Source organism: Ambystoma mexicanum, chromosome 7p (assembly GCF_040938575.1).
Source record: "Ambystoma mexicanum isolate Mex_15411 chromosome 7p, UKY_AmexF1_1, whole genome shotgun sequence".
NCBI lineage: Eukaryota > Metazoa > Chordata > Amphibia > Caudata > Ambystomatidae > Ambystoma > Ambystoma mexicanum.
In genome coordinates, this window is record NC_090939.1 from 105,206,146 (window position 1) to 105,219,011 (window position 12,866).

Below are 12,866 nucleotides of genomic sequence, written 5' to 3' on the forward strand. Positions count from 1 at the left end.
TAGGCCCATATCTCATAAAGATAAACAAAGATCTAAGGTAATACCTCCAACAGATGAGGACTTAGAACTTCCTTCACAACCTTTGGTAATCCCAAGTTCAAAAGAATGGTCCTCACAAGACATAGACAGGGTGATGAGAAGAATGACCTTTATGGCCAATTTCTACGGGAAGAGCCCTGCATACTTCCAGATTTCCACTCCACTCCCCCCACCTCAGCTCCTCTACCTACTCAACCCCCTTCTAAAAGATCTCGTACAGATGTTCCATTGCAAAGTATAGTCATAGAACTCTATCACCCAAAATCGGAGCATAACGATCTTTCTTTTGTAGAGGCAGCTGACCCTCAATTCGATGAGGAGACAGCAGACCCTTATTATGGGGATGACGAGGACCAAGAGGCTGACCCAGTGGCCAATATGTACTCTATATACTCTCCTATTGTTGATTCTACTATTGATAATCAACCCCTTCTTAATGAGGTGCTAGCCAAGGTGGCTCAGCACTTTCAAATTGACACCCAGGAGGTGAAGGAGGATAAGGACTTTGCGGAACAAATCCTTGGGGACAAGAAAACAGTGGCGCAGTGTATTCCTCTACTGAAGTCAGTGCAGCTCAGGATACTACTGTCATTAGAAGCCCCTAACCTTATACAGGCTGTACACCCACGTGTAGAGAAGCTATTTAAACCCGAATCTTCAGACCCTTTATATATTAGAGGGCAGCTGAAGCCAGACTCCTTAGTTGTGATTACAACTAGAATGAGAGCGGTTGCCCACCTTGCTTCCTCTGAGGCCCCACCCGACAAAGAAAGCAGAAATATTTACGCCATGGGTAGAAAGGTCACCTCCTCCGCAGCTTATCAGACCAGAATTGTGAACAATGCAACACTTTTGGCCAGTTACAACTGCCACAAGTGGGAGGAAGTGTCAGCTTTACTTTCGTATGCCCCAGAACCACTGAAGTCCCAGCTAGCACAGGTGGCTGCAGATGGGATGACAGTGTCAAGCTGTTTACTTAAGACCAACTTTGACGCAGCGGACAATGCTGGAAGAATCATTGCTCAAGGTACTGTTATTAAAAGGCATGCGTGGCTGTGCCAGTCAGGTTTCAGACCAGAGACGCAGGCCACCCTAATAAACATGCCTATTGAACCCAATGTGCTCTCCGGTAAGGCCGTCAAAAACGCCCTTAAGACAGCCAAGGACGAGTATGACACGCATAAATCGTGGGGGCAACTCACAAACAAGCCTTTCGGGCAGAGGGGTAATGGCAATTTTCGCCGTTTTCGTGGCCATAGTGCTCAACGCACTGGGGATCCAACTACAGTCAAAACCAGGGTTCCTCCTGGGGAAATAATCAAGGTCAATCCTCCCAGGTCTATCAAGAGGACAACGCAGAGGTCGTGGTCAGGGGAGGGGCAACCCCTCTGGAGGTGGCACACCACCTCAAAAACAGTGACATTCCGCTTCAGGTGCCCTCCCATGCCTCTCCAGTAGGACGACGCATTTCCAGCTTCACCCACGCATCAGAGGGAATCACCTCAGACAGATGGGTGCTGTCCACAGCAGCAGGCGGATACTGTATAGAACTGCTCCAAAGACCCCACGACCACCCCCCACGACAGAAGATCCACTCAGAAGAACACCAGCGTATCCTTCTTGAGGAGATAGCCACACTTCTAATAAAGTACGCCATCGAAGTCGTCCCGGCCTACCAGGTAAACATGTATTTATTCAACTTATTTCCTTGTGCAAAAGAAAGATCTAACAATGCGCACAGTATTAGATTTGCACCCTGCAAACAAATATGTCAGGCCACAAAAGTTCTACATGACCATACTACAAGAGGTCATCCCTCTACTAAAAAGGGGGATTACATGGCAACACTGGATATGAAAGATGCTTGTTTTCATATTTCAATGTTCCCAGCGCACAGAAGATTCTTGCGTTTCAAGATAGCGAACCAGCACAACCAATTCAAGGTGCTGCTCTTCGGAATAGCCTCTGCTCCAAGGGTATTCACAAAGGTACTGGCAGTGGTGGCAGCGCACCTGAGCAGGGAGGCAATCCCAGTGTACCCTTACCTGGATGACTGGCTCATTACAGGGTATGCCCCCTAATTTGCAGACAAAACATTCAAAGGACAATCAACCTTCTCTTTCAATTGGGCTTCTCCATCAACGAGAAAAAGTCAAGCCTAGTGCCAAGCACTTCAAAACAGTTCCTAGGAGCTGTCTTAAACGCACAAGAGGGGTTGGTCTTTCCATCAGAGGAAAGAGTACAAAATGTGTTACTGCAAATACCGCATTATCAGGCCGGCCGCCAGATAAGGGTGCGCAAAGCTTTGCGTTTAATAGGCATGATGGCATTTTGCATTTACCTGGTTCCTCATGCGCGCCTGCACATGCGACCCATGCAGGAGTGGTTGGCGAAACAGTGGTCTAAGGCAAGTGGTCAGTGGGATGATCTAGTGGTCGTTTCGCCAACACTTGTACAAAATCTTCGCTGGTGGACAAGGGAAAATCTATAGAAGGGCAAACCCTTCTACGATCCGGAGATACAGGCGATTGTCACGACGGATGCCTCTCTAGCGGGGTGGGGGCTCACTACTTTCACCACATAGCTCAGGGGCTGTGGTCTCGCACTGTAGCTCAGAACCACATCAATCGGCTAGAGCTTCTGGCAGTATTCATATCCCTTCAGGCATTCAAATCCCATTTAATGAACCAATCTGTGCAGATCCTAACAAACAGCACTACGACAATGTTTTATATCAACAAACAGTGGGGTACACGTTCTCCAAATCTGTCCAAACTTGCGCAGCAAATTTCAAAATGGACACTCAAATGGAAGATGTTCCTGTCGTCACAGCATGTTCCATGGGAACGCAATTCTCTGGCAGACTCCTTAAGCAGAGATCCCCTACCAGAAGAAAACGAATGGCGCCTACACGAAGGAGTCGTAGAACACCTCTTCTCTCAATGGGGTTTCCCCACAATAGACTTATTCCCCACAAGCAAAATCAGTCAATGCCCAGACTTTGCGTCCAGGTTCCCCCAACCAGGCTCCAAGGGGAACGCCCTATGGATGAACTGGTAAGGGAAATTTGCTTACGCTTTTCCCCCTAACACCTCTCATGAGGAAGGTGGTCAACAAGATTCACAAGGAACTGATGACGCTTATCCTAGTTGCTCTTATGTGGGCAAGACAACCATGGTATCCACATATGCGCAAACTGGCAGCGTTCGATCGAATCAAACTCCTGTGCCAGTACAACCTACTCACTCAGCATGAGGGACTAACAGTGCACCCGCAGCCTCACTCAATGAACTTAGCAGCATGGCTCCTGAGGTCATAGAGTTCGGACATCTCAACCTGCCACAGAGATGCATGGATATCTTGAAAGAATCAAGAAAACCGAACACTAGGCACTGTTACTTTTGACAAATGGAGGAGATTCGTAATTTGGTGCCAGTCTAAACAAATCAACCCCATAGAATGTACTCCATCCCACATTCTAACTTAAATGCTCCATTTGCTAGACACAGGGTTAGTATTCAACTCCGTAAAAGTCCACCTGGCGGGTTTATCAGCCTACACAACTTCCCATAATAGGGTCTCATGGTGGAAAGTACCGGTCATCAAAGCATTAATGGAAGGAGTAAAGGGACTCCACCCTCCAATTTCTAACCCGCCGCCAGAATGGGATGTCAATGTGGTACTTGCTAAGCTCATTGGACCCTCATTCGAGCCTATGCACAAGTCTAGTCTCAAGCACCTGACTTCTAAAACGGCCTTCTTAGTGGCTATCACTTCCATAAGTAGAGTTAGTGAAATTCAAGCATTGTCAGTGCAGGATCTTTTCTTTGTTGTACACAAAGACAAGCTGGTTATACGTACTCAACCTAGTTTCTCCCCAAAATTCATCTTCAAATTTGATGTAAACCAGTCAATTGAGCTACCGGCTTTCTTCCAGCAACCCAACAGCTCAGTTGAGGTAAAACTCCACACACTAGATGTGAGGAGAGCGGTCCTCTACTATGTAGACAAGATCAGACCGCTAAAAAAAATAGATCAATTGTTTGTCTCCATAGCGCTAGGCAGAGTAGGTGAACGCATTTTTAAAAGATGCCATCTCCAGGTAGATAGTCAGATGTATCCAACTGTGCTATTCCCTATCAGATAAGACGCTGCCTTTTACGCCCAGGGCTCACTCCACAAGAGGCACAGGAGCTGCCCTGGCTTTCATTGCAAATGTCCCCTTAGACAGTATTTGCAAGGCAGCTACATGGAGCTCATTACATACTTTCACTCAGCACTACTGCATTGACACTCATTCCAAGATAGATACACAAGTGGGACAAGCGGTTCTAAGACATTTATTCGCTCATGAATCTTCTCACATCCCACCTCCTTCTTCTAACACTGCTCGCTATTCTACAAGCCTCAGAAGGGATACATTACTCACCGTAATCGTATTTCTGATGCTTGTATCTGCTTAGATTCACATGCGACCCACCCTTCCTCCCCTCGGAGAGAAGGCGCATGGATGCTTATGAGCTTGTCTGATACTTATCTGCTTGGATACAACTGTACTCCCGCTACACCTCATGCTACATCATGTCAGAAAAACAATCTGAGGGACCTCGACGCGTGAGGGTTCATGGGTACAGTATATGTTACACTAGGGATAGTATTACTGGCACTCCCAGTCGACGTCCCTTTTCGAGTTTCTAGATGTCGGCCTATGCACAGCATGTGAATCTAAGTAGATACAAGCATCAGAAATACGATTACGGTGAGTAATGTATTACATATATATATATAGAACACACAACTCAGGGGTTACACTATGGCTAGCAAGTATGTTATGAGGTCTACGACTGCTAGGTATTCTATTCAAGCATGTGAATCTATGAAAGATCCAATGCTGGAGAAGTCTCAGTTACTTATCTGCAACTGTATTTCTCCAGCATTGGTATCTTTCATAGATTCACATGTGCTCGTACTCCTCCCCTGGGGAGAGGCTGCTCCTCCGCCAGTCAGTCATCGGTCTTAATACTTACGGTTCAAAATCTGAAGATGGCGGACTGGGGTGGAGCCTAAGCCCTGCCACCTCATTGGTTGGGGCTGAAAAGGAGGTGGAGGGACTCCACAAGTGAAAGGCTACACAAGCCCTATAGGGCCTTATGGCTGTAACTTTCTTTCCTTTTCTTTCTCAAGGGAAAGTGTTGATATAATATTTTTGTATTATTTAATTTACCGAGGATACCCAGTCTGACAGGGAATATTCAAGCATGTGAATCTATGAAAGATACCAATGCTGGAGAAATACAGTTACAGGTCAGTACCTAAGATTTGGTTGTAAAAAATGAAACCTTATTTTATAACTGAAATTAAATATATATATTTTCTTTAATTCAGAGTCTGACCTATTGGCAGAGGAATCAACATCAAACCAGTCACTGGTGGAACCTGGGAAACCTAGTATGAGAAGAAGGCGCCGCTCGTATGGCAGGAGTGTGGCGGAACACCTTCTCAAGTTTGGTTCCAAGCACCCCGGTGGAGACATGGAGCTAGAGACCAATCTGGATGCCACAGGTAAGTGTAGTCCGATTGTGGCGAACGTGGGATGGAGATTATTTTTATTGAACCAAGATGGTCTAAGAGTATGTTTTCTGGAACGGACTGGGGTTGTGCAAATATCATATTTAACAGTCTGCTATAGAGATGGCCATATGCTTTGCAGAAGGTCAAGGTTAATGATGCTTTCTGTGCAAAATGTGATGTTTAATGTAATTTGAGGAGTGCACTTGTGGGCACTCTTCGCCAGATTACATTTGTCATATTGATCACAGTTCTATTCATAATTAGTGGGGATTACCATGCAACGCCTGAAGTTTACAAATTAGGAAAGCTTGTCAGGCATACGTGTACATTTACATGCAATGTCCACTGTATTTGGACCAGTCAATTTATTTCACAAGACTCTCTCTCACCTGTAACAATGTCTCAGTTTCCATTCAGTTTTATTTTAAACATTTGTTGCATTTTCCTGATGGTGGGGCTTACAGTGAGGTGGAATCAGCCACTTGATTTGTACCATTGGAGTTGAGCGCATGGCTGGGTTTATGTCTTTATATCTTTTCATTTTCTGCAGTAATCTAGCTGCCTCATTTTGGACTTGTATCCTGCAAGGCATAAAATAAGCAGTGTTGCATAGCAATTTGTTATGCAATTCTGTAGTTTTGCTAATTAAATTTACACTTGTGTAGCACAGATAGCTTTTTAAATGACCCTGTTCAATGAAAGAACAGCTAACCCTGCATTCCTCTCTTGCCCTCAGGTCTCTCTCCACCCTCTTTACTGGAAGTTCAAAGGGGCTAATGGATAGAAATTGTATCTGTAATCATCTCCTCCAATTTCAAAACTGCCTAATACCTAAGGGGAGTACTAGCCCAGAAAAGCGATGTTTCAAATAATTGCAAACCAGAAGTATAATCAAAATGATACTTTTATTAAGCTAGCTATATCCTGTTTGGCCAAAGCAAGTCTGTTAACTTCTTTTTAATAAAAAGACAGTCCTGCAATTGTTACATAATGAATCATTACAGTATTGCTACTGCAAAATGCTGCATTGTCTCCATGAATTTCAGTACATTTTAGGTCAGTATATCGAAATCTCATAGTGTGAACTATTTTTCATTTTGTTGGAGAAGGTGCCTCATATACCATTGATAGCTAACCTAGTTCTGTGACATGTTAAGATGTTGGCTTTTAAAGGGATGGTTGATAAGGCGACACTTAAACCTGCTTGACTTGGTTTCAAAATATTGCCACACAGTTAATTGCAATTTGAAATTCCACTGTTGCTGTCACGTCTTGCCTGAGTAGGGTGGTTTAAAAGCCTAGTAAACCACCTGTAATAACAGTCTAGTTACACACTCAGATATAAGACATACGCCAGTTGATTCTAATTGTAAAGTAAGTTTAATTCGTCATAAATTTGCCCTTAATGATACTTGTTTCAGCTCATGCTGCCTTTTTCAAATCAGGGCTCATGCTTGTTTAGTAGACTTGATTAGAATCCTCATGTGTATTTCTGGTTTAAAGGGTTAAATCCCTTGGTTCTATGCATCCAAGGTCTCACACGTCGGTTGGGACTCGGGCGCGAATGGCGTCCTTCTTTTGAACAGTCACTGTTGGGCATTAGTTCTGTGACATGCTGGTTGCACCCATCTCTGCTCCTGGTACCTATGATCTGATCACAAACTCCTTGGCACTCTATTGCATCACCCTGTTGCTTTATACCAGCTACACCTAAAGTGAAATGGCTGCAAACTGCAATATTTCACCTACTTTGTTCAGTTCTCTGCATGCTATGCCATCCACTTTGCTTAGTCTCCAGGTATTTTGTTTCCTCTTAAATAATGAATACACAAAGCTAATTAGAATGTTGCTCAAATTAGTGCTCAATAGTTCCTTCTAGTCTGTACATCTATAGATCTACTTCAATACCATATACTGTACTTGGCCTCCAGAGCTTGCTTTGCTCTACGATTATGATTGCATTATATAAACACCATACTACATACTTTAGTCTCAGTCTATGACTTTCCTTTAATATTTTGAACTTTTTTGATTCATGAAACTTCTGAACTTCTCCTTACACTTCAAATGATGGGTCAAGCATACAATATATGGGACACTTTCCCGTGCAACACTGGCTGCACCTCTGGTGCACGGAGCCTTGCACTGAAAGCTATTTTCAGACCCTTTTTATCATAACTATTTATTTCCGTTTATGCAGCTAACCTTTATATTTTACAGACATTCATGCCACCATTTTTTTACTTCAGTGGCGCATGCAAATAATGTATGGTTTCTCATTTTGTCCTTGGGTACAAATAACTTCTGGTGACATTACAAATATTAGTACAAAATTGCTTATCAAATAGTTTTGTTTGCTACTCAATATTATTTTCATTAGCAAACTCTGCTAATCAATTTTTGAAAACTGATTTCTGCATTGAACCTGTTAAGCAGTGTGACGAGTCCAGGGCGATTGTCCCCGCTCCCCAATAGGAGCCACCCCCGTTGGGACTAGGGAGTTGAGCCCGCTACGACACACCTTATTGTACATAAGCAAGATCTAGAAAAACCCCAGAGAGGGATATAAGTCGCCATCCCTTCCCACCCGACACTAACAACTTTGTGCAATATACAGGTGCTAGATGGTCCAATTACCCATTCACGCTTTAGCTTGGCTTCTGGCCGTTACTTTTCCTAATCTCCACGGAAGACGACAGACACTAATGAAACCAACCCATTAAGGCACGTCGAGGAAAGAACCAATCAGGAGAGGGAGACCGCAGGTCTCATCGAGCTTAACCATGTTGAGGAGACCACAATGGGAGGTGCCGGTGAATGAGAACATCAGTCTTGGTACCTAGGGCGGGGACGTGTACTAGCAGCGTGCAGCGAGGCATGCCGTACAAGCGGCTAGAACAGCTCTGGATGGCCACAAGAGCTGGGCCTAAAAATTTAAGAGGGCCGGTCAGATGTACGGCTGGGAAGTCGCCTCACGCCCGCCGCACCCAGCAGCACATGAAGAGACCTGCCGGAGCCTGACACAGGACCCAGTTGATGAATTAAATAAGTGGCTCTGTGACAAGAGAAGAGCCCAATCATCCCGACGCCCCTAACGAGGAGCAGCGCCTGCAGAAACCAGGTACGCTGTGGTCCTAGCGGAAAAGGAGGCAGGCGGACGGACGAGACAGAGGAGGAAACACCCCAGAGTGGGGAGAGGTTGAGAGAACCACAGAGTGGGGACAGACGTAAAGAACCCCAGAGTGTGGAACAACGAGAAAGAAAGCCACAGAGTGGGGTGAGGAAGCTGAAATCGCAGGGCAGTGAGTGAGAGAGATATGCCCTAAAGAGGGGAGAGATGGAAGAAGCCCTGGAGTGGGTTAAAATTGAGAGGACCCCAGAGTGGCGAACAAGAAGGGAGAACACCCTTGAAAGGGGAGAGATAGAAGATATCCCGGGTTTGTAAGAGCCGAGAAAGAGAATCTCAGACTGGGGGATAAGGAGGAAAGCCCCATAGTGGGGAGAGATTGGAGGAACCTCATAGTAGGGGATGAGAAGGAGCGGACCCCAGAGTGGGGAGAGATCAAAATGATCCCAGATTTGGTAGAAAGGACATTTTCCCTGATGGGAAATAGTGACTGAAAGACACTAAGAACTGTAGGGCCAAGCACCATGAGGACTGGATTGGAGGACCTGTGCAATGTTAGTAACCAAGAACGGTAGAATTTGCATTATAACACATAGGCAAGGGCCTATGACAAAGAGGGACAGGGTTGGGTTTGGAAGCCAGCATCCATCCCTTTCTATGGGTAGTTCCCTTTGGTCTTTTACCAGATAAGATAGAGTGATAGTTTAGAATAGGATTCCTGACACAGGACTTTGATTATGTTCTGATATCCTGACAAGCACCCTTTTTTCCATTTTGTTATATATTAGGGCCCATGTTTATAGGTTGGAAAAGCAGATCATATCCTTTATATCACCCAGAAGAAGACCAGCAGTCAACACCCTCCAACCCGAACCCATGAGAAGACCAACTTTTTCTTTTTTTTTAATTGGGATTTTAGTTGCCAAAGCTACCTTACGCAAAGAAAAAACATAAATACAAAACATGCACAGGAAAATGGGAAATATACAATTTCCACTATATAAAAAACAGAGGCAATTCTCACTATATAAGAACAGGAACACATAGTACAAATTGATACAAAGATAAAATAAGTGAAACGTCATGGCCCCGACATTAGCCGAGTCCAGAAGTGGTTAATAGTGAAGTCATATTCCCTTGGAACATTTTGTTTGAAACATCTTTCTCTATTTTCCCAAAGATACAAACTGTGACCCAATGCTTGTGGATTTCCTGGTCATACCTGTTCTCACAAAATCTACAATGAATATTATCAGGTAGGGACTGTTGATCTTTCCAATGTTGGAGGCGTTCCTTAGAGTGAAACTGGTTGAGGCGAAAGCGTAGATAAGCCTCATCAACCCTATTGCAGGGTAACCTCTGTAGATATTGAGGGTATTCAGTATATGCACTATACAAATAAATTGCATAAACTGTTTCCACCCAGTCTGGTTTGTACAATTTAGCCTTTAGGTAGCCAGGACGATGAACTAATTCCTCTTCCGTTCCATCAATGAGAATCAGAATAACCTGCATTCTTTTAATGAAGTGGTTAATGGGGGGAACCGAGGCTGCTTTGGTAATACTAGACAGATCATGTATAAACTATTGGGTGGTGGACAGATTATCTTAGAGTATGTAGCCAGTATACGCCAAGTATAGCAGGCCTTGAGGGGAGATAAGGCAGAATTCATGCCTAATGATACAATTAGGAATAGCGGTAGAAAGACCCAAAACCTGTTTCCAAAGTTTTCCTTGCACCACATTTAGATAATCCCCTATATCTATTAGGCAGAAATCTAATCCGTACAATATCACAAGTTCAACCTATGCCATGTAAAAGCGCTGAATAGGTAAGATGGAAAACTAGCATGCTTTTCTATAAATACATTTCATTTGAGAGGTCAAAGGGGTATGCCTGCCCAGGAGGCCTTCTTTCCAAGTACCACAGGAGGAACGATTGCTCAGATTGTAGCCCAAGTACCTTAGGGAGTCCATATTTTCCAATCTCTCCCCACATATTCCATGAGAAGTGTTTGGTTATGTTACGTCCCTTTGAGAAGATAACAATTTTAGATTTACTGCCATTAGGGGATAAATTGTTCTAGGTGCAATACTGTGCAAATAGATTTAATTTGTGTTGAAAGACCCTGGGTGTTCGATCGAAGAGGATAAAGTCATCAGCGAAGGCTAACCAATCCAGCCTGAGGCCGCCCAATATAGCCGATGTCATCATCTCACCACGCCACAGATATTCCACATCCCACACATATAAATTAAAGAGGACAGGGGTAACAGTGCAGCCCTGCTTCAAGCCCACCCAAGTATTAATATGGGTAGACAAAGATCCCTCACGCGTAAGGTGCACCCACAGAGAATTGCCTGAGTGGATCAGCGCCAAGAGCGGAATCCATTTTTTGGGTACATCCCAGCTAAGGAGTTTGTTCCACAATTGGGATCTTCCCACACAATCAAAGGCACTGGATAGATCTAATGACGCCATATAGACCTCCCCCCACATCTTTATTATGTGTATTAGATAAAAGATGTGCAAGTATAGTGGCATTGAGTGGAGTGCCCATGTTTTTCCTAAACCCAACCTGAAATTTTAAAAAAAGACAGAGTTGCCCAATATGTTGGTCAAGGTCCCTAAGTAGAAGAATAGAAAAAACCTTACAGGTGGCATCAATGAGGGCAACCGGTCTATCATTGCCAGGGTCAGCAGGATTCCCCTTTTTATAAATGGGTATAATCGACTGAGCCCACGTCAGTGGGATAAGATGATACGCAAATATCTTATCAAAGAGGGGCTTTAGGAGGGTCGCCTATAGAGAGTGAGAGCTCTTTAATACAAAAGGTGGGATGCCATCCGAGCCAGGGGCCTTCGATGGCTTGAGGCTTTCAACGCCCAGATGATATCCGACATTTCCCATTGGCACTACCCTACTCCACTGATAACATGGAAAGTGGAGCTCAGGTGAGTGCCAAGGTGAAGGCACCTTATTACTCATTACACATGTTAAGACATATCTTACCCTTTATCGCGAATGAGGATAGAGCGATCGTCACCGGTACTCTGGTTGACTCGAAGTTAGACTACGGCAATGCATTATTGTTATGTATCCCAGCTTACCAACTGCGGAGGTTGCAGCTGGCCCAAAATGCAGCGCTTAGACTGGTGCACAAGGCAAAAAAGCCAGACTCAATCTCTACGTTGAGGAAAGCCCTGCATTGGCTGTCTGTAAAAGAGAGAATAGAGTTTAAGATCCTCTGCCTGGTCTACAAGGGTGTGAATAATATAGGACCAGCATACCTATCAGATAAAATCAGAAGGTACATTCCTACCCGACAGTTGCGCTCGGCAGACCAAAATCTGCTTTGTATTCCAAGCACCAAATGTGTGAAGAAGGGAGATCATAGATTCTCTGTCTATGGGCCCAGAGCCTGGAATAACTTACCTAGAGAAATTTGTGACATCAATAGCCTCTCGGTGTTCTGGAGGGCTGTAAAGACTTTTGTTCTGCTAGGCATTGACAGAACTATTCCTTCTTCTTTGATACGCAATTGTCATATGATCTAGTGGACCTCTCATGGACACATGATTAAATGAAACATCTGCGCCCAGGCACGATTCAGTTAGTTTAGGTGCGCGATACAAATACCACAATACAATACAATACAATCCACTTGTCCCAAATTCGGTCTGCACAGGAAACCCTTTTCTCCAGAGGAGACAATTTAACCTAAAAAAAAAGCCACGCAATGACAGAATCCATGGCTTGGGGTCACTCCCCACAAACAGAGATGAGGTTCCGAAACAGAGTTGAGGTACGCCCAAATGTTTGCCTCCTTGCCCACACATAGGCTATCCAGCATACAGAGATTATCTCGCTCGTAAGACTCGATAGCTAGGCATTTGGCCAGATTTTTATGAGTCTGCGTAACTTTCTTCCTGGATAGATGGTACACCATTGCATTTAGTCTTGGTCCCTTAAGCCCCCTATAGCTTGCTGTTTGGCTCCCTTAGAAGCCAGAATCCTATGATAGAAGGTATGATCCCTACAGTCAAAATCCCCTTGTTATGCCCCAGGGCATCAAGACCTTCCCTGGCAATACAGTGGACAAAATGGACCTGCTCAACTGGAGTCCC

The 12,866-nt window shown here is 44.4% G+C and overlaps 1 protein-coding gene across 4 annotated transcripts in view; it reads left to right on the forward strand.

Annotated features, from left to right (window-relative positions):
• Nucleotides 1–12,866, forward strand: part of GRAMD1C (GRAM domain containing 1C) — a 2,017,351-nt gene that overhangs the window by 1,700,412 nt on the left and 304,073 nt on the right. For all 4 annotated transcript variants that reach the window (XM_069635887.1, XM_069635884.1, XM_069635886.1 and 1 more), the window contains one exon: nucleotides 5,425–5,601. In XM_069635887.1, the coding sequence (XP_069491988.1) occupies nucleotides 5,425–5,601 (177 nt within the window). The remainder of the gene's footprint in view (nucleotides 1–5,424; nucleotides 5,602–12,866) is intronic.